Raw genomic sequence first — 27,926 nt, 5'->3', positions numbered from 1 at the left:
TGCTAGCCAGGTCTCATTTCCAAATGCTAGCTTCCCTTTTTACCATATCTGGGTACTAATGTGTGTTTTGCTCTTTTTCAACTAGGCCAAGGAACTGGAAGTTGTAGAAGCAGAGCTAAGACGCCGTGACATTTTCTATAAAGAGCAATTGGGTCGCATTGAAAGAAAGGTAAGGCCTGTCTTCGTTTTGATTTCTGGGGCCAAGTGCCAACAGCTGACTAGTATCCACATGGATTAGTGTCCCAAAGAAGCAGAAAATATTGTGCGGACACCTGGAATCATCAGGCCTCATCCATTGCCCTGCATTCTCCTGTTTCCCCAGGACTGATCTACCTGTTCCCTTCCCCCTTGCATCAAACAGCTCTACAAACTGAACCTTTTAACAGGTTGCATTCAGGAAGGTAATTGGTTTTTAATTGAACCATTTTTATTGAATGCAGTTCCACTATCATTTAACTTTAAAAAATTCTTCTCTCACCACAGGGCGGTGCTGAGAGCCAATTTTACCTTTCTCCATTTAGTTAAGAAGCTGAGTTGGAGAAAATATAATAATAATAGCATTAAGCCTTGCTATACAAATACATTGAAGTTGTGTTATTAATTTTCTCCTCAGAGTTGGAGAGATCAAAGTACACTACTGCTGCACACTATCTGTTTCTCTTAGGACAAGCTTTTGAAACAAATGCCTTTTAAAGAGACATCAAGCCTTTAAAAAAAAAACAAACTAGGAATGATTTATAAAAACCTATTTAGTGTCTTGTTTACCAACCCCTTTTTGGTTTATTGTTGATCATTATGGCTTTCCCAAAACAGATGCTTTATAAAAAATTGACAAGGTGTAGAAGGATCTCAGTGAAGTGTTTTCACCTCCTGCCAGAGGTAACGAAGGCTGGTTTGCTGCAGAATAGTGGCTAAAAATGAACTGCCATGATTTAAACTATAAAACACCATTTGACAGTGTGTTTAGTGGATCTGATTCCCAGTGGGGGTGGATTGAACGGTTGTGGGGATGAGGAGAAAGTTATATCTGTTTAATTATCTTGACTTCTCATTTTTGGTAGTGGCAGCAAATATTGCACCAACAGAATGAGAATGCTGGGGTTATGGTAATACATTAACTTTACATAGAACTAGAGAATGGTATAGATTCTGCATTGTTTACCCATGTCATTGACCCTTTTAAAATATATGTATCTTTTTTATTAAGCAGAGCTCCATCTAGTTTGGATGTAGCTCATAAATGATAGGGATTGTGAATTGAGAGCCTGAAAAAAGGGGGAAGGGGAAATCCACCAGCCATAGTTCTAATTATCACAGTTGCCCATATGTTCATAAGCACAGATTTTTTTTGTTATGTGTGCAATTCTTCAGTTTCCTGCTGTGCCACTCTTGTGTCTCTCTCCAGTGTTGGCTCCTAAAAGCACTGGGATGTGTGTCTGTCTAGGGTGGGAACGAGCTAGGCCTCCTTGCATTTTTCTCCTATAAAAAATTGCTTTCTGGTAGGACTCCATCACACTGGCTTGTTCTTTCCTCTTTAATGCTCGCCCTCATAAAGAATGAAAAATACTTTGTCTTGCTAAAAGGGAAACAATTCACCAGAAGAATTTGACTTTATCATCTCTTCTTCCCCTTAGTAATCAAAAAGAGACATCCAAACTTCCTCCATATGCAGAGGTAGACTTTTTTAATGAGGATTTTGCATAAGATTGTGAAAAGATATTAAGTGCTGCTATAAGGAGGTGCAAAACCACTATCTTTTTTTGACTCTTAAACACTAGCATTTTGCTGCTAATAAAATCAAAAAATACCTCCAAAACATTCTGAAGAGCATAGATTGGTGAGGAAGATAGAGGAGATTACTGGGAACATGGAAAAGAGGGAGAAAAGAAATGCTGTAATCAGGCTTAGTTGTATTAGTTTTTAAAAAAGGTTTCGATCTTCTCTGTGAATAATTTTATTCCTGTAATGGCTGGAAAGATGGAAACACAACATTCAACGATCTTTTTTTATTAGCTATTGCTTTCATGCAATTCAGCTTTCATGTGTTGAATATGAAGGGTGAACACACCTTTCAGACCTTGACATTTTCAGTTTCCAGAGACACAACACAGCACAGCTGTAGGACCTTCCAGTCAAGCTTTTATCTTATAATCTTCTTCTTCTCCTTCTTTTTGAGTTTGAAGAGATTGTCACAGAGATGCCTTAAAGACAGACTACTGAAGAATAGCTCCTGTATCATGTCCTTGGCCTAGTGCCTTACTCTTAGACAGTAGTGTAGCAGGTAGGGATAAGGACTGAGAAAGAGGACTTAGAGCTGGGAGGGAAGTGAGGAGCAGGAAGTGATGTCAGTCAGTCAATAAGGGGTTTGTTTTTTTTTTACAGCCTCCCTCCTCCCACACTCTTGGACCAGCAGTGAGTGATAAGGGCTTGAACCATGGTGGCGGCAGTGTCAGAGGGAAGGGGGTGAATTCGAAAGATGTTACAGAGGTAAAAGGGACAGGCCTTGGCACTGAGTGAGAGGCTTCACTTTATAGGAGCCCTGCATTTTCCATTTTTAAATACACTAGCCAAGGCAATCTGATTCTATATTCAGACTTGGTTGAACAGCCAAGTTATAGTAGCCACAGTACTAAGAGAAGCCAGAGGGAGGCCTGCTAAGAGATCTTGGTATCTAAAAATAGTTGTCATGTTGATTCAACAAGAATTTATTAGCCACCTCTTGTGTGCACTGTGTTAAGTGCTAGGGACACAAGACCAAAATCAGTCCCAGTTCTCAAGGAGTTCATTCTAATGGAGGGGGCAGCCTACAAACAGCTTAGTAGAAACAAGTTATAGCAGTAGAAACTAGAGGTAATCTCAGAAGGAAGGCACTAAAATTAAGGATGTCTGAGAAAAACTTCTTGTAGAAAGTAGGCATTCAGCTAAGACTTTAAAGAAGCCAGAAGGCAGAGTTGAGGAGGGGGAAAGTTCCAAGCATGGAGGATAGGCAATGAAAATGCATAGAACCAGGAGATAGAGATGGAAGGTCTTATTCAAGAAACAGTAAGGAGGCCACTCTCACCAGATGGAAGAGTACATGGAGAGAAAGAGGATATGAAGGGCTTTAAAATCCTAGGAGAGGATTTTTAATTTGAACTTGGAGGTAGTAGGAATTCATAAGAGTTGCTTAAATGGGGTGGGGAGGAGGGGGCCAGAATGTGCTCATAATTGTGCTTAAGGAATATCAGTTTTGACAGCTGAGTATAAGATGGACCAGGATGGGAGAGACTTGAGGCAGGATGGCCAACCAGTAGGTTCTAGCAATAACCCAGGTGTGAGGTGATGAGGGCTTGCGAGTATCAGAAGAGAGAAGGAACTGTATATGAGGTGTTTTGAAGGTAAAATTGCTAGACCTTGGCAGCTGATTGGATATGAGGGAGGTAAGGACAACAACTAGGTTTGGGGCCTGGATGACATAGAGAATGGTGTTTCCTTTGTTGTCAGTAAAAAGATTAGGAAGGGAGTTGAGTTATTTCAGTTTACAAATTGAAATAAAATAGCTACCAAAATGTCCTCCTTGAGAGAGGACTAACTGGAATGCCTCTCTCAGATGTCCCTTTCCCTCTTTCCCACCTCCCCAGGAAATAATAAAAACAAAGCTTTCGATGCTTTAGATATCTTCCTTCTTGCCAGTTGATAATAACATAGATGACAGCAGGAGCAGAAATTAAATAATGGAGGGGACAGAATTTTTTTCTTTAGACACTCATTCTACAACAATAATTGTTCCATACCTGACTGATTCAGAAACTGAGACCCAGATGAAACTGAACAGTTTGTTCACTCAGCTAATTTATGACAATTAAAACTTGAACTCAGGGCAAGTTCTGCTTAACCATACTTAAAGTACACTTCCTGCCGAAAGACTGTCAGCCTCATTTTCCCCTGTCTTCTCATTCCTCGTGGGTATTTCTTAAAAGGTGGACCTGTTTTAGCCCTGTAGCAGGAAGGTTATGAGGTTAAGTTCCACAATGGCACAGTCCCCATGCCATCCAGGCCAGGAAGCAGGAATCTTAAAAACTCAAGAAAGCAGAGGAAAGCCAAGTAGATTGCTCCCAGTTCGTTGGGTCTACCGCTTCTGCACTTATCACACTGTGCCTCGTACTCTAATTATTTGTATACCTCCTTTTTACCCAGCCCCCACAAGACTGTGAGCTGTGTCTCATTTATCTTTGTAGTTCCTTTAGTACCTAGGTAGCACATTACCTTGTTTCTTAGTTGATATTAAATTGATACTTTAATTAAATCTGAAGTATACTTGAATGCATGAATCACATTTTAAAAATTGTTCTAGGACTTTGTAGTTTTTCTTAATGTTTATTTATTTTTAGTTTTCAATGTTCATTTCCACAAAATTTTGAGTTCCAAATTTTCTCCTCATCTCTCCCACCCCATAACGCCTTGCATTCTGATTATCTCTTCCTTCAATCTGCCCTCCCTTCTATTACACCCCTCCCTTCCCTTATCCCCATTTTCTCTCTTTTCTTGTAGGGCAAGATAGGTTTCTCTACCCCATTACCTGTATTTCTTATTTCCCAGTTGTACACAGAAACAATTCTCAATATTTGTTCCTAAAAGTTTGAGTTCCAACTGCTCACCCTTCCTCCCTCCCCACCCATCCCCATTGAGAAGGCAAGCAATTCAGTGTAGGCTATATATGTGTAGTTTTGCAGAAGACTTCCATAATGGTCATGTTGTGTAAGACTAACTATATTTCCCTCTGTTCTATCCTGCCCCCATTTATTCTATTCTCTCTTTTGACCTTGTCCCTCCCCAAAAGTGTTTACTTCTAATTACTCCCTCTTCCCATTGACCTCCCTTCCATCATCCCCCCGACCCCACTTACCCCTTCTCCCCTACTTTCCTATATTGCAAGATATACTTTCATACCAAATGGAGTGAGCCTGTTATTCCCTCCTTAAGCCAAATGTGAAGAGAGCAAGCTTCCTTTTTTCCCCTCTCACATCCTCCCTTTTCTCCTCCCCTGAAGAAGCTTGTTCTTGCCTCCTTGGTGAGTGATAATTTACCCCATTCCATTTCTCCCTTTCTCCTCTCAATATATTTTTTCTCAGCCCTCAATTTTATTTTATTTTTTTAAGTGTCATCCCTTATTCAACTCACCCTGTGTTCTCTGTCTGTCTGTGTGTGTATGTCTGTGTGTGTATGTCTGTGTGTGTATGTGTGTGTGTGTGTGTGTTTGTGTGTGTGTAGGGCTTTGTAGTTTTCAGAATCATCTCACAATCATACTTAAAAACATAAGGATTTCTCACCAGGGGGAAAAAAGAAATTCAAAGTATCATTCTCCCCCATATCCTATAGCAAATTAGTGATTGGACTGAATTTGAAGTTATGCAATGGAACACTGTGGTCTTTTTCTCCCATATGGAGAGGGTTTTTTTTTCTCTTTAAAAGAAAAAAATACTACTCTTTTCCTATATAAGATTTGGGGCATTCCCCCCTTCATCCCTCCAATAGGTGCTATAATTAAAGACAACATGTTACTGTCATGATTTCTTGTTCTCTGGAAGTATTGAAGCCCTCTGCTTCAGTTGAAGTATTGAACTTCATGGTGATTCATCACTGATAGGGCTTCTTATCCCTGTACCCATTAGCGGAAAATGACCCTATGCAAAGCAACCTATCCTGCACATGCCACTCGCAGCTTGATACTTCTCAAGAGCCTTGACCATGTCAGGAAATGATGCCATTTTCAAATTACAAGGTACTGTTGGATTGTACTTATTGTTTTTAGCATAGTGCTCGCACTATGTGGCTTTGAGAGACCCAAAAAAATCTTTCGTTATTAATTTAGGTGCTGACTTCTCTCCCCTGAAATGATAGCATGATGGAGGTTAAGGCTCATGACCCTTGCTCTGCTGCCCTTTAATGATTTAATACAGAAGGGAAAAAACTGGAGTAGGATCTATAAGTATCATTGCCCATATGAAATTTTCAGCCAATTCATTTCTGTTTTCTGTCTTGGATGTGTCACCTATTAAGCAAGTTACTTGTCTAGCCTCAGAAGTAGCTACATTAGATTACAATGGAAAGAGCTTTAGTCTTGACATCAGGAAGGTTGGGTTTCATTCCTAGTTCCACTTTTGAGAGTTTTGGAGCAGGAGAGTAATAGAGGCTTTATGAAGATTAATTAATATGTAGGTAATAGTGTACAGGTTGTATTGAAATAGGGAGAAGCTGAGCTAGGAGGTCGTTGTGTTAATCTAGAAGTAAGATGATAAGGATCCTTGAAAAGGAGGAGATAAATCCTGTCTTCTTAAACCAGAGTAAAGAAGGAAGTTGGGAGAAGAAACAAAGAGTCTGAGATATAGAAACAGAAACAGATATAGATAACAGAAACAGATAGAAACAGAAAGCTGAGTAGTGTCACATGGAACCACCAATGAAGGCCAAAGTCTTTAGTGAAAATGAAGCTAGAGATAGGGTTGGTGGCTTGATGAGTATGGAAAAGGTCTGCAGTCATTACTGTGGGGAATGTGATAGTCAACTAGGATGGATTTGAGGGTTTCAGGAAGGATGCAGTTGGTACAAACTAATAATGCAGTTTGTGATGTATAAAGGATACTTTCTCTGATTAAGTTCAAATTCAAGCTGTTACGTTAAAGAAATTAGATTTTTAAAATTTCAAACATAAGACTACTTGTCTAATCCAATTCAATTCCATCCTTCAGAATAATTTCCTTAGGAGGCCATTTTTTTCCAAAGGGGCTGTTCAAAACGTGTTATAATTTCTTTGACCTATACTTTGTCCTCTTTCCTTGAATGTGTTACCTCCTTGACCTATTGCATTCATGCCGTCCCTTCCAGTCTTCAGCTGTAGATCAGCCCCACAGTCTGCCTTCTTCACTCTTTTGCTGAATCTTACTGAAAAAAATCACAACTAGGCTAGTTTGGTCCAGTACAAACTCATGTTATCTAACTTCAACTGAGCATTTCTTTTTTATTTCCTCGAATGGCTCTATATACCAGTTCTTGTGCCCCGTGTTACAATCATTTTCCTTCAGACTCCCAATATCATACCTAAACATACTCTTCCCCTCTCTGCGCCTCCCCCTCCCCCTTCTTCCCTCTGCCTCTTTTTGTCTCTCCCTTTTCTCTTCTTCCCCCCCTCTCCCTTTCTTCCCTTTCTGTTTCCCTCTCTGTGTCACCTTCAGGATCAAATGCGGAATCCTTCGTTTGATCTAGCCCCGTCCTGCCTTTCCAGTCTTCTTTTGCCTTACTCCCCAACCAGGGGATCAACTCTTCGATCCATTTGATACTGGTCTCCTTGATGCTCCACAAATAACATGCCCCGTTTCAGCTCTCGGCGTTTTCTGTGGCTACCCCAATGCCTGAAACGCTCTCTCCCCTCATCTCTGCCTATTGCCTTCCCTGGATTCCTTTATGTCCAAGTTAAAACCTCATCTCTACAGGAAGCCTTTCCCAACCCCTTTTAATTGTAGTTCTCACTTTAATTTTTACTCTCTTAATTATTTACTATTTATTCTGTATATCCCTTGTTTGTACATTTGTTTGCTTCTTGTCTTCCCTATAAGATTTTGAGCACCTTGAGGGCAGGGGTTGTCTTTTCTTTTTATATCTCCAGTATGGTGATTGACACATAGTAGGTGCTTAATAAATGTTTATTGACTGACTCCTCTCCCTTCCCCTCCCCACCCTTTAATTCATCAAGAGGGAAGGCCTTTCTTGCTAGTGCCACCCTTCTCACCCACCTGTACCCTCAATCTTTTCCCATTCCACTTAATGCAGGGACTTGCCTCCATTATTCTTATGTCTCCCTTCCCTTTTTTCTATCTTTATTCTCTTTGATAGATATCCTGTCTTATCTGTTAACACTGACTTCCCTTCCTCTTGTTTCCCTTCTTGGCTTTTTTCATTCTGTTCTTTTGGTTGTCTTCCTGCTCCTCGGTGACCTTTATCATATCATCGTCATCTCTATCCTTTTTCCTTAGCATATGTATCTATCCAGGGCTCTCTTGTATTTCTGTATATTTTGTATTAATGATCATATTTGTTCAGTTGGGTTTAATTATAATCTCTATGAAAATAAATCCCAAATTTCTGCATACAGGATTTATTACTCTGCTGAACTTCAGGTCTGTATCATGGATAACCTGTCAGCATCTCAAACACATGATCAAAATGGGATGAATTGGTTTTCCATTTCATATTCCAAAATTTCTTTTTATCCAGACTTCTCTATTTTCTGTTTTTTTTTTATTTTTTTAAATTTATGGATTAAAATAGTAAATTCACTTAAATCATCATCATTCCTATGTATTACAAACAAAACCCTACAAGAAGCTAGAGTATGATATGCCCCATTTAAAATAACTTTAGACAGTATAAAATACCTGGAGTCCACATGCCAAAGCAAATCCTGAAACTATATAAATGAAGTTATCTTTAAAAAAAACTTTTTATACAAATGAAATCATAAATAATTTGAGAAATACTAATTGTTCATGGATAGATAGGGTCAGTATAATAAAAATGATAATTTTACCTAAACTAATTTATGTATTCAATGCCATCCCAATTAAATTACCAAAAAATTATTTTACTGAATTAGAAAAAAATGATAAAATTCATTTAGAAGAGTAAAAAGCCAAGAATATCAAAAAACTAATAAAAAATATAAAGGAAGGAGATTTAGTAGTACCAGATCTTAAACTATATTATAAGGTAGTAATTATCAAAACTATTGGACACTGACTAAGAAATATAAAGGTAGATCAGTGGAACAGGGTATACATACACCATACAGCAGCAAATAAATATAATAACTTTGTATTTCACAAGTGTAAAGACTTGAGATTTTGGGATAAGAATTAATTATTTGATAAAAATTGTTGGGAAAACAGGAAAGCAGTATGGCAGAAACTGGGCATAGATCAGTATCTTACACCATTCACAAAGATAGGGTCAGAATGGATTCAAGCACTATGTTGTATAAAGAGAGATTTCAAGAAAATTAGAACATAGAATATATTACCTATGAGATTTATGAATAAACAAGAGATAGAGAACAAAGCTAGGTGTAACATGGATAATTTTGACTACATTAAATTAAAAAGGTTTTGTGCAAATAAAACAAATGTAGCAAAGATCAGAAGGAAAGTAGAAGATTGGGGGGAAATTCCATAGAGAATTTCTCAGATAAAGGTCTCATCTCAAATATATAAAGAACTTTGTCAAATCTATAATAATACAAGTCATTCCCCAATTGATAAATGACCAAAGGATATGAAAAAATCAGTTTTCCAATGAAGAAATCAAAACAATTTATAGTCATATGAAAAAATGCGCTAAATCATTATTGATTAGAGAAATGTAAATTAAAACAACCCTGAGATACCATTTTATGCCTACCAAATTGGCTAAAATGATTGAAGGGGGGGAATGTGAAAAATGTTAGAGGGGATGTGGAAAAATTAGGACACTAATTCATTGTTGTTGGAATTGTGAACTAGTCCAACCATTTTAGAGAGCAGTATGGAATTAGGCCCAAAGAGTTATTAAACTGTCTCTACCTTTTGACCCAGCAAAAGGGTCTAAAATAGACCTATTTCCAAAGATGATTAGAGAAAAAGGAAAAGAACATATATGTTCTAAAATGTTTGTGGCAGCTCTCTTTGTGGTGGCAAAGAATTGGAAATTCCAGGGATACTCATCAGTTGGGAAATGAATGAACAAGTTGTGGCATATGATTGTGATGGAATGTTACTGTGCTACAAGAAGTGATGAGCTGGTTGATTTTAGAGAGACACAGAAAGACTTGCACGAAATAATGAAGAGTGAAATGGGCAGAACCAAGTGAGCATTGTATACAGTAACAGCAGTATTTCTTTAAGAATGCATTTCAACGAATAAATTTTTGACTATTTTTTGACTATTTTGACTATTGTAACTACTCAAATTAACTTATAAAGGACATATGAAGAAAGATACCGTCTGCATCCAGAGAAAAAACTGGTAAGTAGAAATATTATAGAATAATTTTACATGTGTGTGTGTGTGTGTTCGCCCTTCATTGCCAAAGACCATGCCATCAGAGAAATAATGACAAGACTTTCACTTAACTTTGTTTTGAGTGAGGGAGGGCTGTGCAGGTCACCAGCCTCACTTCTCCTCCAGAGTCATCTGAATCCAGTGACCAGATATTCATCAGAATGACTGGAGATGACCCAGGATGAGGCAATTGGGGTTAAGTGACTTGGCCAAGGTCACCCAGCTAGTGAGTGTCAAGTGTCTGAGGTGAAATTTGAACTCAGGTCCTCCTGACTCCTGCACTGGTGCTGTATGCACTGCACCACACACACACACACACACACACACACACACACACACACACACACACACACACACACACACACACACACACACACACACACACACACACACACACCCCTACACCTGTTTGTGTCTAATGGTAGCCATCTTGGGGGAGGTGAAAAAAAGAAATTTACATGATAACTTTATTGTATATTTTAAAGGAATAGCAAGTTGGACATAATAGATTTAAAATTTCATGTGCAGTCATCTTTTTTTATAATACTGTTATGGAAATGCTTATTTTATTCCAAAAATTTAATAAAAATAAATAAAAGAGAGGGAAAAATAGGAAACAACCCATAGAATTTAAAGAGTTAATTCTGATTTGTTGTTGTTTTTCTACATCCTTGGCTCATCAGTTTATGTTTTTAAGGCACCAACAGAGTTCCTAATACTAGACCCAGAAATTTATACAGTATTTTTCCAAGGAGCTCAGAACATATCACAGCACTCATTCTCACAGCAGCTTTGTGGAATTAAGCCTGTTTCACAAATGGGGCACAGAAAGAAGAAAATTAGTCAATAAATATTTGTATCAACAAACCAGCGCATGCAAACACCAGTAGGTGTTTGAAAAGTGTTTACAAAAGGTATAGCCTTTGATCTCAGGATCATTTAAGGTATTAATAGTCAAGACAGTCCTGAAAGATGAAGTTTAGTAGAAACAGCATTGAAGTAATTTTCTAAGAGATGGAAAAGTCATCTTTTTTGTTTTTTGGTATGTGCTTGTAATCAGTAGAACATGGTACTAAGTGGATGAATTTAAAGTTTAACTTTGCACAATTTCAGTTGGAAATCTCGGGAGTGAGAGTACATCACAAATCAAAACTGAGTCATCTGTGTGCTCCAAGTTGCCTGATATAAAAGTAAAGTTATAGTATCTCACTTGTTGGGGGAATGAGGTGGCCAGGTGTTCTTATGAGCTGACGCTTTAGGGTAGCCACCCTGCTCTGGACAGGAGGTATGAAGGCCACCAGTGGAGGTGCTGGAGAGAAGGCACCACTCTCCCTTCCCTCTCTCCAATACGTCAGCTGGTTTTGCTTCACATTTTGATTTCTTCTTCCCCTCCCCCCGCCAATCATTTCATGATGCTTTTCAGAGAGGTCTGTCTCAGTTAGAGTGAACTGTTAAATATGAACAATTCATATTGGTGCAATGTGAGGTGACAATATTTAAAACTTTCAAACTTGTCCTAGTGCTAGGTGACACCTCTTTCAGTTCTGTCACAGTAATAGGAGTATAGCCATATAGGAAGCATAGCATAGCCCACCCTCTATGGTGCTCAGGTTTTAAATACTCAAATGGTTTTGTGACCTCATCAGCTTGGAAGTTCCATTTATGACTGTCTGTTTCATGTAACTTTTGTCTGTGTCCTCTCATAAGTGCATTACAAGGAATGCAACACCCAGCATGCTGGAAGCCTTCCTCTTCTTCTCTTAAAAATTGGAAGGGTACCACTGGAGCATTTGGGCTTTCTACCTGCCATCCCTTACCCTTACTTCATGGCTAGTCATCCTTTCTTCCTATCATATATTTTCCCCAGTAACATATTTTACTCCTTTTATCCAGACTTCCATATTTGTTATATGTTGAACCTGCATACATCCATCATGGAATTCTCCATTATCCTTGTTATAGTATTCATTTTTAATTGTCTAAAGATTATTATATTTCATTTTAGCTAGTATAGAGCAACAGAATGTAGATACTAAAAATTTGTTCTTTTGATTCGATAGGAAGGTTGGCTTCATTCAAGAAGCTTCACAGATATCTAGAGGCAGTCCAGCCCACTTTCTTCCTCTTTTTCGTCTCCATGATCAACTCATTTTCCATCTTTCCCTGATAGACATACTGATGGATAAACTGCATAGGTTTTCCATGTAAATATAGGCTGTAATTTGGGCAATAAACATTCTTCATCCACTTAGTCTTTTGTGTGTAGTGGTGAGAACAAACTTTGATGGTTACAGATCTCTTCCAGGAGGCTCTGCAATGTTCCAGGGCTTGTTGCCTCATCACAGTGTCATCCGAAACAGCAACATTTAAATGCTCTCACACTGACAGCAAATCATTTTTCAACTTGGACTTGTATGAGATCTCCTCTATCAGAGTGGCAAACACTTTTGGCAAGCATAAACCTTCCTGGTTTTATGCCTCTCCTGATATTTGATTGGATTATTGTTGAACAGGGCTATTTCTATTGCTATGCCTTTTGGAAATATCTAGGTGGCATAGTGAATAGACTTTGGACTTGAGGTCAAGAAGACTTGAATTCAAATCCTGCCTCATACACTTACTAGCTGTATGATTCTGAACAAGTTGTATAATACTTTGATAGCTTTGTTTCCTCTACACAGTTGGACAGTTGGACTTGATGAAAGTCCCCTCCAAGTTTATTATCCTATTTTAAAGGAATCTTGAACCAACTCTAAAGTTCTACTATAAGGAAACAGAGAAGTCTGTGGACACTAGAGAATGGGGTTTAATTGAGAACACTCCAGCACAGACAAAGGCTGCATACTAGGAAGTTCAGAGTACAAGAGGAAGTCTACATCCAGCACAGAAGGACTTAAATTTGTACACAGTGCAGGGTCAGGTGCTGACCAGCAGTTCTGTCACTTATTATCCTGTTCCAAGTCACAGATTCAGGGCAGATTGAGGGGACCTATGCTTAGGAATGTTGTTTTAGGTTTGTAGACTATGTACTGAGAAGGGAGCAAGCAGCAGCATTATAGCTCCAGTGCCAGTAGCAGAGACAGGAATCAGTTCTAGCCTCCAACCCAATCTGAAGAATGCAGGGAAACAACCAGGGCAGGAATCCAAGACCAAGAGAAGTTTGCAGTTCTGTCACTGATCCAGAAGAGCTTTCTAGGTTGCTGAAACTGGCACAGTCCAGCAGCATTTTACTAAAACTCCAAACCAGGGCAAGCCCACAGTCCTATTGCTTAGATCTGAACCCAGGTCAGGAACTTGCAAAACTCAGACCAGTGAATAAGAGGGGGTGCAATTAGATCACACCCTGGATCAGAACACTTCGGAAGAACTGAAAACTTACAGGTCCTCAACCTAAGCTGTCCCTCAGAGCCTGGAACAACACTAAAACAATACTCAGTACTCCAAGAAAGTAACAGTAGGACTAATACAGATATTTCCCCCAGAAGAATGCAGATCTTTGATCTAACATCAAGTCCACAGTCAGAAAATTGGATGGAAGAATGGGCAAATAAAAAAGAATCACACTTTAAAAAGTTATTTTGATGATATGAACACTCAGAACAGACCCAGCAGAAGAAAATTGACTCCAAAACTTCAATAAGCAAAACCTCAAAGAAAAACACAGCTTGGACACAAATTAAAATAGAATTCTAGGAAGAGATCAAGCAAGATTTGTTTTTTAAAAAGAGAGAATTTAAGATGTTTTTAATCAATGGAATTATAGTGCTAGAGGAAAAAGCTGGAAAAGAAATGAAAAGTATGGAAGAATAGGAAAGGGAATTAATAACTTGACACTAAGAACTGTTGCAGAATAAAATTAAGAGAACCAGGAGAACAATTTGTACAATGACAACAATATTGTACAAAGTTAAAACTTTGAAAAACTTAGAACTCTGGTCAACTTAATGACCAACCACTATTCCAGAAGACTAGTAATGAAACATGCTAAACACATTCTGATAGAGAGGTGAAGGACCAGAATACACAATAAGAAATAGACACAGATGTTTTTTCTTTTGGATTTTACCAAAGCAGAAATTAATTTTGTTTCATTATGCATGTTGTGACAGGGGTTTTATTTTTCTTTCTTTCTGAATTGGGGGGATGAAAGGGAAAGTAGCTATTATTTTTGTTGATTGAAAAAGTAAAATTTAATATAAACATGTATGAAAAAATGTATGGTCTATATTGGATTGCATGCCATCTTGGAGAGGGAGGAACATTTGAACTCAAAATTTTATAAAAGTAAATGTTAAAATGTTAAAATTTTTATTTTTTTTTTTTGTTTCCCAAATCATCCCTGGGGTTAGCTTGTTAGGTGTGTGGGAGGGGTGGTCTGGTCTCAGGAGATCTCCTCAGCTGACCTGAGGCAAAGGCAAGATCAGGGGATGGTGATCCCAGCTTCCCTATTGTCTTCCCTTTTCCCCTGGAGGGCTGGGGCACGCCTAGAAGCTAATGCGTGTTCCCGCCCCTCCTGGGGCTTGTCTCCCGGCTCTGAGGCTTGCCTGGGTCTCAGTGCGAATTTTCTCTGCCCTGGGTCGTCTGTCCTTCCAGATCGCCTCCGCCACAGTAGGAAAAATCCCCCTTTGCTGTTTTTCTAGCCTCTGGTGTTATGAGACTATTTGCCCCCTTCTGCTGTTCCCGCTGATCCAGGATTTATCTGGGGAAGAATTTTATGGTTCTTTCACGGTCATCAGGGGGGAGGAGAGAGCATTTACTGATCACTCCGCCATCCTAGCTCCCAGAAGTTCCAGTAGGTGACTTACTGAAGTTTAGTCTTCAGGCTGAAGGTTTCAAGGGCTGCTGTGCTGATATCTGGTGCTCAGCGGCTCTTACCGGCTCGGTTTGGCTTGTCTCCTGCTCCGCTGGTTTCGCCCGCCGCTCTCGGGCTTCTCAGGTCCCTTCCACCCTGCTGCGCTGACCGCGCTGCGCTGTGCGCTGGGGGCTTTCCCCCGCGGAACAGATCCTTCCCGTGGACCTTCCAGTCCAACCTGGGCTCCGAATCTATCAAAGTCTGTCACCCACTGGATCCTACACCTCCAAAGTCTGGTCAGATTCTCCTTTCAGAGATATCCAGAGGAGTTTGTCCAGGAGCTTAGGTGAGTAGTTGCTTTCACTCCGCCATCTTGGCCTAAAATGTTAAAATTTTTAAAAAAATATAGACATGTATGAAATGAAAGCAGTAGAGGAAGAAAATGAAGAGAAATGAGACTCATGGAAGAAAAAATTTTAAAGAGAATTAATAACTTGGCACAGGAGGTATAAATAACCTTGCCCAAGCAACAAACTCCCTAAAAATGAGAATGGATCAAATAGGAGCCAGTGATTCCGTTAGACAACAAGAAATATTAAAAATCAAAAAATTGAAAACACAGAAGAAAATGTCAGATATCTCATAGCAAAACTAACTGACCTGGAAAATAGATTAAGGAGAAAAACTTTAGGAATCATTGAACTGTTAGAATACCAGGACCAAAAAAGAGCCTGGACATCATGTGTCGAGAAATCTTAAAACTCTCCAGATCTTTTAGAACAAGTTTAGAAAGAATCTAACATTCACTTCCTGAAATCCCCCAAATGAAAACTCCCAAGATCATTATAACCAAATCCAGAGTTTCCAGGTGAAAGGGAAAATACTGCAAATAGAAAGAATTCAGATACTGAGAAAGTACAATCAGGTTCAAAAATAACTAAGCAGCCATCATTATAAAGCATGCAGAGAGTTTAGAACAGGATTTTCCAGAAGACAAAAAGAGCTAGGATTGTTAACTGAGAATAACTTACCCAGAAAAAAAAATGCTACAGGGGGAAAATGGATCTTTAGTAAAAGAGGACTTCCAAGCATTCCTGATGAAAAGACCAGATCGGTATAGAAACGCTGAAGTGCAAACAGAGGAGTTGAGACACATAAATGGTAAACGTGAACAGACAATCATATGGGATTAAATAAGGATAAACTGCTTACATTCTAATAGAAGGTGTTTGGCCTAGAGGCCGATGGGCTACCCGAGTCTACTTACCTTTCGTCCAGGTCTTCAGTGGCCAACGAGATAAATGTTTTGAGAGAAGAGACTTTCCAGAGTCAAACAAGGGTTAGGCTTTATTCAGGGTCTTAGTTACATATCCATATGCAGGGTGAAATTCTTCCTCAGGAGAAAGGAATCCTCCTCCTCCCAAGGGGCAAGGATCATACAGCAAGAGGATGGGAGTGGAAGAGGGGAGGGACCCTCTTCCCTCTAAGGGTCCCGAAGCAAGAAGAGGGCCTTCAGGCTTTCCTGTCCCCACTTAAGCTCTCCCAGCCGCATAGTTTGCACGTGAATACCGCGCGTGCTCTCAGCCCCTAGCTAATTAACAACAGGTGTGCTCAGACCACGGACCAATCTCAAGGGTGGGATGCTCTCCCCAGCAAGTTTCCCACTGAGAAGAGGTGGAAATGCACCAGATAGCCTGTGTTTCACGCCTCAGTCCCCAGCTGTTCCCTGGGGGGCCTCGTGAGAACTCTGAGGTTTAGAGGTCCTCACTTTTACCTGCCCGAGACTGTCCACGTGAAAACTGAGCTTACACCCCCAACAGAAGGAGATGATACATATGCCCCTTCTGAACACTAAGTTGTGAATCATGCTGAATGCATGCTGAGGTTGCCCTTAGTTCTTGTATATATGACTCATAGTAAGATTTTATTTAAATGTGAGAGTAACTATATAGGTTAGTAGTTTTTGATGCTTTCTAAGTTCACCTTTTTTTGGTATTCACAAGGTTCAGGAATTTTTCCTCATGCCTTCAGTGCTTTTCCCCCTTTCGCTACCTTGCATAACTGTCCCTCAGCCTGCTCACAACTGTATTCCAGCATGGATCTCCTCAGTGTATCTGGCACTCAATACTCTATCCAATCTATCTACTTTTCTCATCTTAGTTCCCATCAGTGACATTTCTACTTTTTCAGTAAGCACATTTGGATTTGTGATGTTAAGGTTCAAATATGTTATTTCTGTTGTCCTTAATAGTTAAAAGTTTATTATAGTGATCTTTACAAACTTTTCCCCTTTTGTGTTGTCTTCCATTTTTATCCTTAAATGCCCTTGGGTTGACTTTGCTTCGTTGAGCTTCTTGGCAGTCTTTCTTTAAACTGCTTTAACCCTTCTCTTTGCTTTAAGAAGACACATGTAGCTCATAACCATCCATCATCTTTTGTAAGATTTTATGAAAAAGTTTATATTTTAAACCGGTGATACATTTGTCAGCCTCTGCTTGGTAAGCAAGTTAAATATTTGCTGACTAAGGTACTTTTTGGTCTCTTTTGGTCTTGTGGGGCAGAAGATTTAAAAGTTAAACTTTTGTCTACATGAACATCATGTATGTATTTTCTGCTGTCCATTTCTACTTTCTATTCAAATAATATGGGGTCTGGTTTTGCAATTTTATGTCATATTTTTTATTTTATTTTCCTCTTGCTTTTTATTATATTTGACCTGATATGATATTGGTCTGACTGAATACAGATAACTGATTGAAAGATAATGATCACATCAATAATAATTCTTTTCCTGTTCTTTAAAATAGATGCTGTTTTTCTTTTATGATGTTATTTGGTGCTTGCTATGTCTGGTGCCTCCCATTTTTTTTTCTTGAAGAAAATGTTTATGATATCAAAGAATGAGTCTTTTGTGAAGTCTAGAAGTCTTTGGCCTTTCATTCCTTTTTGCTGAACCATGTTTTCCAATCTTTTCTTACCATCTTTACATTTCCCCACCCTTCCACAGAAGTAATTGAGTGTCAGAGTATGTGCTGATTTAGTTTGAAGGGTCTTATCAAGTTTTTTATAAGCCTTTTCCAAGTCTTTATCCTCTACTTAGTAATATCCCATTAATTAAAAATGTCAGAGTCCAGGAAAAAATAGATGCTGAATAATAACATAGGTTAGCACTCTATTTTTACTACAGAGCAAAAAAGCATCTAGAAAATTAGAGAATATGACTGCTTCATATTGCATGCTACTTTGAATAAACCATTATCATCTTACCAGCATTTTATTGTTCATTGCAAAAATTCATGATGATTATTATGTCCCCAGCAGAATTCTAAATCTAAGGAACTCATGCATTAAGTCACCAAATCACTGGAAGAAACAGAATTCCTAAAACTTAGAACCTGGTGCATCTTGTTTTTCCATTTTCCATCTGCCTTTTACCATTTCATATATCATGGGATGGATACTTCTGCAGGCCTAGCAAACTATTTTGATACCTCTAATGTGGATGGTAATCATTAAAAGCATGATTATATCAGTGAAAGAATAGTCAACTCTCCTGGAATCTTTTTATTTATTGATGGAAGTTGACTGTTATCTGGAGTTCAGGCAAATGCAAGAGTTCACATAGTTCAGTCTTCAATGGAATGTGTGGGTGGGTTGTGGAGGGAATAAACCTCCACCTTTAAGCAGATCTTCATCCAGTTGAAGCTACTGTGACAAACATATAGGCTTGAGCAGGTAAAGATAATTAGAAAGAGGCCAGTAAATCCTGGTATTGGCAGGTGACACTGAAGGTAAAAGCATTACTCTGAGTGTGAAGTTAGAAGCGTTAGTCTGAGGCTAATGAAAAACTGAGCTAAATTCCTAAAGTTTAAGGGATTTGTCTTTCTAGTGAACAGAATATATGGCAGAATATGGTAAATGATTATGCTGTCAGAATTCCTCCTACTGTTCTGTATTTTCACTTATGTTTGTTTGGAGATGTTTTAAGTATGGCGTAGTTGTTGACATTTTTGGTTTTATTGGTAATATTTTACCAGAAAGTTATTACATTCTCTTTAATAAGTGATTTTAAAACATTTGCTGCACTCTTAAGTATGATTTTATTATATCTTAGGGCCAATTTTCCCTTCAGCAGAATGCATTTTTTTTCTACTTGTAGTTGTTTGTGGAGATAAGGGTGGGCAGAATGGGACTCACCTGATAGAAATTCACTTTGCAGCAAACTTTTTTGGAGATGTTTAATTTTATTCATTTAGGCACTAAGTAAATATTTGTTGAATGAATGAAAAAATAGCTCTTATTAAAAGAAACTATGCCAATAAAGTCTAGAAAATGGAAGGCTGAGAGAAGACTTAGCATCTTCAAGCTTGTGAGTGAATAGGAGGAGAGTAGATGGATCTAAGCAGTAGAAGGAAGGATGGCTCCACTATGAGGAGAATGTTTTTGAGCAGAATGACCTGAGACACTTCTCAAAAATCATGAAAGCCAAAAGCATTTGCTCTGGACTTGGAAGACCCAGAAGAAAAAGCTGCAAAGAAAGGAAGAAAGGCCAAAATGGGCCACACTTCAGTCAGCTAGAGTTAGTTATCTCCCCACATCCTCTCTTCCAAACTTCCTTCATTCTACCTTTTAGTAAGTGACTGACTAAACTGAGGCAGGCCAAAATGAGTCAGAAAGTTAGGAGCTTGCATACTTAGGACATCCTATTTCTGTGCCAAGTGTGTGCCCTCAGATTTCCTAGCATTGTAGTAAGACCGTTTGTGTACTTTAAACAGTGACACATGGACAGTGTGGGCACAGGGATGTATCACAAGAGAAATGAAAGGGGAACAGCTATTAATCCCATGACCTTGTTCAGTTGGGGAGAAATACCCCCCCCCATAAGGCTGGTAATAATAATTCGCATACATTTATCCCTGATGTTTACAAAGCATATTTCTCATAATAGCACTGTGAAGTAGGTAGAATCATCCCCAATTTATAGATGAGGAAGCAGAGGCTCATAAAGACTCAGTGACTTGTTTTTCTCTTCCCTTTTGTAGCTAAACTCCTTGAGAAGACCATCTAAAGTCGATGCCTCCACTTCCTTTCTTCTCATTCTCTTTTTCTGTATTTGGCTTCCAGCATCCTTATTTATCTGAAACGACTCACTCCACATTTACCAATGATTTCTTAACTACCAGATCTAAAGGGCTTTTCTTAATCCTTATTATACTCTTGACTTCTCTGCAGTCATTGACACTGTCAATGACTTTTAAGTTTTCATGACCCTGCCCTCTTTCCTATTCTCCTCTTGTCTCAGTCCCTTTTGCTGGCCCTTTTTCTGGATCTTCATACAGGTCATGACTTGTGGATGTTCTCTGAGGCTTTGCCTCGGACCCTTTTCTCACTATATACTATGTCACTTGGTGATCCAACAATCCCCATGAATTCAGTTATTATCTCTATGCAAATGATCGTGGATCATCTCTGAAACCTCTCTCCTGACTTCCAGTCTCACATCCCCAGATGTTTATTGGACTTCTCAAACTGAATATCCGTAAGACCAACGAAGGATGAACACAACAACAACAAATCTAACGTGTCCATACTGAATTCATTATCTTTTTCCTTTAACCTCTTTTTTCTAAACTTCGCTGTTCTTGTTAAGGGCACTGCCATCTTCTTACCCACCATACCTAATCTGTTGCCAAGTCCCTTCCTTTCTAGCCTTATAGCATCTCTCATGTATATCCCTTTCTCTCCACTGATACTACAACTACTTTGGCTGCGAGGCACTTATCACATCACAGCTACACTATTGCAAGAGCGTTTTGGTTGGTCTCCCCACTCAGCTGCCAAACTGATCTTCCTAAAGTATTGATCTTACCATGTCAACCTCCTATTCAGTAAGCTCTAGTAGTTCCCCATTACTTCTAGGATCAAATTTAAATCTTTTGTTTAACCATGTTTATTCTTTGTAATTTTGCAGCATTCACTTTTCATTTTTTTATGTGTGTGTGATGGTGATTCTTTCCATTTACATAGTTTTGGTCAACATATACATTATTTTTTTTACTTTGCTTCATTATGTATCAGATCATATAGACTCCATCCCTTTTCATAAGACATCCCCACCCATTCCTGGGATGCTATCCCTCCTTGTCACTGCCTCCTGACTTTGCTGGCTTCCCTAAAGTCTCACCACAAATTGCACCTTCTGTAAGAAGCCTTTCTCAGTTCCCCTTAATGCTAGGGTTTACCCTCTAAAATTACCTACAATTTACCTTGTATATCTTGTACGTATATAGTATGATTGCCAGTTGTCTCCCCCCAATATTGTACCTTTTTTTATTCCTGCACCCAGCTCTTGGTCCAGAGCCCAGCACATAGTAAATGTTCAATAAATGTTTATTGATTTTTTTATTAATTTATTTAACTTTTAACATTCATTTTCACAAAATTTTGGGTTCCGAATTTTCTCCCCATTTGTTCCCTCCCCCCACCCCAGAACACCGAGCATTCTAATTACCCCTATCGCCAGTCTGCCCTCTCTTCTATCATCCCTCCCTTCCCTTGTCCCCATCTTCCCTTTTGTCCTGTAGGGCCAGATAACTTTCTGTACCCCTTTACCTGTATTTTTTATTGCCTAGTAGCAAGAACAGTACTCAACAGTTGATCCTAAAACTTTGAGTTCCAACTTCTCTTCATCCCTCCCTCCCCACCCATTCCTTTTGGAAGGCAAGCAATTCAATATAGGCCATATCTGTGAGGTTTTGCAAATGACTTCCATAATAGTCATGTTGTGTAAGACTAACTATATTTCCCTCCATCCTTTCCTGCCCCCCCATTTCTTCTTCTCTCTTTTGATCCTGTCCCTCCCCAAGAGTGTTGACTTCAAATTACTCCCTCCTCCCATTGCCCTTCCTTCCATCATCCCCCCCACCCTGCTTATCCCCTTATCCCCCACTTTCCTGTATTGTAAGATAGGTTTTCATACCAAAATAAGTGTGCATTTTATTCCTTCCTTTAGTGGAATGTGATGAGAGCAAACTTCATGTTTTTCTCTCACCTCCCTTCTTTTTCCCTCCACTAAAAAGTCTTTTATGAGAGATAATTTGCCCCATTCCATTTCTCCCTTTCTCCTCCCAATATATTTCTCTCTCACCACTTAATTTCATTTTTTTAAGATATAATCCCATCCTATTCACTTCACTCTGTGCTCTATGTGTGTGTGCGTGTGTGTGTGTGTAATCCCACCCAGTACCCAGATACTGAAAAGTTTCAAGAGTTACAAATATTGTATTTCCATGTGGGAATATAAACAGTTCAACTTTAGTAAGTCCCTTGTGACTTCTCTTTGCTGTTTACCTTTTCATACTTCTCTTCATTCTTGTGTTTGAAAGTCAAATTTTCTTTTCAGCTCTGGTCTTTTCATCAGGAATGCTTGAAAGTCCCCAATTTCGTTGAAAGACCATTTTTTCCCCTGCAGTATTATACTCAGTTTTGCTGGGTAGGTGATTCTTGGTTTTAGTCCTAGTTCCTTTGACTTCTGGAATATCCTATTCCATGCCCTTCGATCCCTTAATGTAGAAGCTGCTAGATCTTGTGTTATCCTGATTGTACTTCCACAATACTTGAATTGTTTCTTTCTAGCTGCTTGCAATATTTTCTCCTTGACCTGGGAACTCTGGAATTTGGCCACAATGCTCCTAGGAGTTTCTCTTTTTGGATCTCTTTCAGGCCATGATTGGTGGATTCCTTGAATACTTATTTTGCCCTCTGGTTCTAGAATCTCAGGGCAGTTTTCCTTGATAATTTCATGAGAGATGATGTCTAGGCTCTTTTTCTCATCATGACTTTCAGGTAGTCCCATAATTTTTAAATTGTCTCTCCTGGATCTATTTTCCAGGTCAGTTGTTTTTCCAATGAGATATTTCACATTATCTTCCATTTTTTTCATTCTTTTGGTTTTGTTTTGTGATTTCTTGGTTTCTCACAAAGACATTAGCCTCCATCTGTTCAATTCTAATTTTGAAAGAACTATTTTCTTCAGTGAGCTTTTGAACCTCCTTTTCCATTTGGCTAATTCTGCTTTTGAAAGCATTCTTCTCCTCATTGGCTTTTTGAACCTCTTTTTCCAATTGAGTTAGCCTATTTTTCAAGGTGTTATTTTCTTCAGCATTTTTTTGGGTCTCCTTTAGCAAGGTGTTGACCTGCTTCTCATACTTTTCTTTCATCTCTCTCATTTCTCTTCCCAGTTTTTCCTCCACCTCTCTTACTTGATTTTCAAAATCCTTTTTGAGCTCTTCCATGGCCTGAGCCCATGGTATATTTATTTTGGATGTGTGGGATACAGAAGCCTTGACTTCTGTGTCTTTCCCTGATGGTAAGCATTGTTCTTCCTCATCTGAAAGGAAGGGAGGAATTATCTGTTCACCAAGAAAGTAACCTTCTATAGTCTTATTTTCTTTCCCTTTTTTGGGCATTTTCCCAGCCAGTGACTTGACTTCTGAGCTTTCTCTTCACACCCACTTCTCCTCCAGATCCACCCAGCCAGCGCTTGGGGTCTGAAATTCAAATGCTGCTTCCCAGCCTCAGGGCTTTGGGCGGGGGCATCTGCTATTCAGTGTGAGATTAAGTTCAGGTGCTCAGGTCGGGGCAGGGCCACCACATGGGACTCAGTTCCCTCAGGGGCTTTATGCGGAGACCTTCAGCAATGGATCCAAGCTCCTGCCTGCTTGGGGAGCCGTTGTCCGCCGCTGCCCCCGCCGCTGCCTCCCAAGGGGTCCCCGAGCCACGGGGACACCCCACTCCCTTTTCAGGTGCGCACAAAGCCTCTCTCACCGACCCTTGTCACCTCTGGGTGGAGGGACCTGCGCAGCGGCTGGAGATTCTGTCCCTGAAGCCCGCTGCAGGGCTGGGCTCTGCTCTGGGTCCATTGCACAACGGACCTTTGGTGTCTGTTTTCAGGGCTCTCTGTAACAGAAATCTCGTCTGCTCCATTGTTCTGTGGCTTCTGCTGCTACAGAATTTGTTGGGAGTTCTTCTTTACAGATATTTTATGGGCTGTGGGTCCGGAGCTAGCATATGTGTGTCTTTCTGCTCCTCCATCTTGGCTCCTCCCCCCATGTTTATTGATTTATTGACTTAGCTTGCAGGGATTGGAGCCAGAACCTGAATCTGTATCCTTTGGATTACAAATCTAGTACTGGATACCAGCCTGTCTTCCTTCCCTCTTTTACTCCTGGTGATAGCATTCAGAATTTAGTAAGTATCAGAAACTAGACAGGGAGTCATTTGCTTATCTGCATTGAGTTGTATTTTTGTCTAAGGTAGTTTGAATAGAGGATTGGCTCACAGGCAGGGGTATTATGACCTTAATTTCCCTTGTAACCACATGAAATATGCTACTGTTATAATAATGCCTTATATTATAGAAGAACTTTTTTTCAGATAGTATAACCTCTTATTGATATGGCACCCCTGGTGGGCAAAGAGTGAATAAGTACCAGATATTACCAGGAGTAGGACATTTAACAATTCATTGAGCAAGATACCAGAACATGGTTTCTAAGACTATGTTTTGGCTTTTAACTGTTATTATAGAATTGTGTTGGTGTCCAAAATTCCGAGAATTTAGATTTCAGGCTTTACTCCTATTTATGAAGTGTTGAATCTGTGGATATACAGTGATCTATGACTTTATGGCAGGGAATTCTCACAATGGAAACTTTTTCCACCAGCCTAGCCTTCAAGACTCAGTGTTAATAAATAAGATTAGAAAGTTGCCCGAGGCAATTTTTGATTCAAGCTATGTGACTTGCCCAGTGTCACATAGCTCCAAAGTATCAGAAGTAGGATTTGAACTCAAGTCTTCCTGATTCCAAATTATGCTTTTTATTGTGTCATGCTGCTTCTACAAAATAATCTGTAACCATGAATATAGTCACTGTGTTATCAACCCCTTGACTTCTTTCTCCAGCTGGAAAGGGAAGTGCTCTTGAATGAGCAAGAAACAAAAGACTGAATGAAGAACATATGAGTTGAATAACTTGATTCATGGAGAGAATATGTAGAGTAGAATGTCACTTCTATTACTTTTAACAAGAAAAGAGGATAGATATACTGTGAAAATACTACTAACTCTCCTCATCAGTAGGATATGTATTTTGAGCTATTTCCCCAGTGGTGGGGACAGGTTTTTGCTGACTCATCCACACTCTCACCCAGTCCCACTTATGATCAACAGCCCTAATTTATGAATCATCTGGCTTGGGTTAGAGAAACAGTTAGCAGCCATGAAAGAGAGAAAGCTAACTGGTTCACACGGGGATTGAACCCATAACCTTGGCCTCATTAACACTATATTCCAGCCAGCAAAGTCTTGAGCACAGTGTAGAATTGGAAATTATCTGTCCTGTGAACCCTAACTCCATTCTTCTGAAATCATTTGTAGTCTGTGAAATGATTTACATATAGTACTAAGAGCCTAATGAGGGAATTCAAAGGTTTCTGAATTGTTTCTCATTCTTAGCACCTTTTGTCATCTCTCCCTTTGCTATCTGTACTCTCAAAATAATCCCCAAACCACCACTCCAATTTGTTTTCTATCACTGAGATTTTTTTAAATTACAGACAGCCTGTAGGTACAGATGTAGTTTTTTTCGTTGTTCATTCTCATGTTATTATCATAGTTTATCCTTGTAATGACCCAGTCAGATGATAGAACAAGTTTAACACACCTTTTAGAGATGAAGAAAGTGATATGGAAAGAGTTTGTGACTTGACCGGGCCTATAACTAATTAATGCCCAGTAAGACCAGTACATTCTGATGTACTGACTTATATTTATATAGCATTTAATAGTTACAGCACACATATATTTGTACATACACATGTATTCTTATTTGAACATCACAACAACGCTATAAGGTAGTATAAACATCACCCTTCTCATTTTACAGATGAACTAGTTGAGGCTCAGAGAGGTCAAGACTTAGAGTCCTAAGAATTTGGATCTTGAAGGAAGTGGATTTGAATAGTGGCTCTGCCACTTCCTAGCTAAGTGGCCTTGGGCAAGTCTCCTCAATGGCAAAATGAGGATAATAAAGGATAACAACAGGTTGGGAAATTGAGGAAAGTAGAGGCAGCAAGTGTAAACTGCTTTTTCTAGGAGTTTGGAAAAGAGAGGAGAGATACAGAATGATGGCTTCAGAGGACAATATGAGATAGAGGAGGTTTTTTTAGGGATAAGGGCACTTGGGCATGTTTGAAGGCAGCAGAGGAGGATTCAGAAAAGGAGAGATTAAAGACTTGGATGAGAGAGGGAATGATACAGTCTTCTGGAGAAAATGAGAGGGATGGGATCAGGTGTATATGTAAAAGGGTTATCCTTGGCCAGGTGAGTGTCCACTTCTACCCGAGACTGAAGCAAAGGGAGACCGAGCAGAGAAACTAGCTGTTAAGGGATGTTGAGATGAGGTGCTTGTATCTTGGATAGATGTTGCAGAAAGAGCGAATTGGATACAAAACTGAATAAGAGCAAAAGGGCATGGGTTGCCTTTGATTAATCATTCAGTAACCCTAAATTTCTCCCTGAAACAAAGGCCCCCTTTTTTCAATGCATACTTTTCCAGTAATTCTGTGTGGCTATGAGTCATGGAATGCTATAGTTCTGAAGATTGATGTCATGTGACACTTGGAGAGAATTGGAGAGGTACGTCATGACTGTGAAGCCGCTGGCACTTCTGGTAGTGAAAAGTGATGTAAAATATTATCACCAAAGAGAGAGGCGTATGATTAGGAGAGGCGGCTTAGTCATGTGGCAAGAGCAAGGGATAACCGATGGCTAGCCAGCTTGATTCTTAGCATCCATGTAACGTCAAGAGATATATAAGACAGTCCCTCATCACATTGGACACACCCCTTTGAAATATTTACTGGAGGATGTGGACAAGGATTGCATAACTGAGCAAGATAATGCACTTTGTGCTTTTGGAGGTAGCCACATTGATGAAGTCATAAATTATTTGAAATTTCCTCCACCATTGCTCCATTGTTTGAAGAAGACCTTCAGTTTTTACAGGCAGTGTCAGCATAAGCCTTTGTCTAGGTCCTTCCAAATTAGAGGGGCTTTGAGAACACTTCCAGTGATGACCTGTGACTCATATCTGATACATCAGCTTAGCAAATCTGGGATTTTCAGAATATTGAATTAATAGTTGTAGCCATAATAATTGTAGTTGTTTTTATAATAGTAGTAGTAATATTTTTAAAATTTTATTTTTCTTCTGAACTTAGGCACAAAAAATAGCCATTTCATTATACATAGGAATTGTAGGTCTCTGTTATGTACAGAACAATTGGATTATTCAGAACTCCATTAATAGTGCATTAGTATGTTTTCCCACAGTCCCTCTACTAGGTTGTCTCTTTTTCCCCCCAACTTTAAAAATATGATGCTCGTGAGGCAAAGCCTTAGAGTTGCTTTAATTTGCATTTCTCTAATTATTAGTGATTCTGGAGCATCATTTCATTTGAATGTTATCTTATTTTTTTTTTTACTTTAAAAACTTTTTGTTTATATCCTGTCTTTCTACTGGTGAAGGGGTCTTATTTTTCTATGTTTGCCTCAGTTCCTTATATGTCTTGGATTTGAAACCTTTATCTGATAAACTTGCTACAAAGATTTTTTTCCCTATCGCACTCCCATTTACTTAGTTAACTTTCTTTTAATTGAATTGGTTTTGTCTTACAAAAAAATTTAAATTTTTATATAATTAAAATTGTTCATTTTTACCATCTGTAATTCTCTGTCCCTTGTTTGGTCCTGAATAGATCTGAAAGGGAGTTTCTTCCTTGCACCTTTAATTTGTTTATGATGTCACCCTCAGTTGTCTAAGTCATATATCTATTTAGAGCTTTTCTTGGTGTATAGTGTGTAATGCAGTTGCACGCCCGCACAGCTGATGCCCACTATGCCGTGAGTGACAACAATACAAGGGCTTCTTCCCCTCCCTCGCTGGGCTGCCATCCTCCAGGTTACATGAGTATCTGGCGCTCTCCAAGGTCAGACACTTAGTTC

The 27,926-nt window shown here is 39.2% G+C and overlaps 1 protein-coding gene and 1 long non-coding RNA gene across 8 annotated transcripts in view; both read left to right on the top strand.

Annotated features, from left to right (window-relative positions):
• CHCHD6 (coiled-coil-helix-coiled-coil-helix domain containing 6) overlaps nt 1–27,926 on the top strand; it is a 323,428-nt gene that overhangs the window by 162,718 nt on the left and 132,784 nt on the right. For all 7 annotated transcript variants that reach the window (XR_011964677.1, XR_011964676.1, XM_072598347.1 and 4 more), the window contains exon 5: nt 86–169. Coding sequence is in view for 5 of the 7 variants with exons in the window: in XM_072598347.1 (XP_072454448.1) it covers nt 86–169 (84 nt within the window). In the remaining 2 variants the exon portion in view is untranslated. The remainder of the gene's footprint in view (nt 1–85; nt 170–27,926) is intronic.
• The window catches only part of LOC140497418 (uncharacterized), a 70,006-nt gene continuing 42,255 nt past the window's right edge, over nt 176–27,926 (top strand). The window contains exon 1 of the long non-coding RNA XR_011964678.1: nt 176–27,910. This is a non-coding gene — a long non-coding RNA (uncharacterized lncRNA). The remainder of the gene's footprint in view (nt 27,911–27,926) is intronic.

This window comes from Notamacropus eugenii, chromosome 3 (genome assembly GCF_028372415.1).
Source record: "Notamacropus eugenii isolate mMacEug1 chromosome 3, mMacEug1.pri_v2, whole genome shotgun sequence".
Classification (NCBI taxonomy): domain Eukaryota; kingdom Metazoa; phylum Chordata; class Mammalia; order Diprotodontia; family Macropodidae; genus Notamacropus; species Notamacropus eugenii.
Note: the sequence above shows the minus strand (reverse complement) of the source record. Positions and strands in the feature narration are given on the sequence as shown.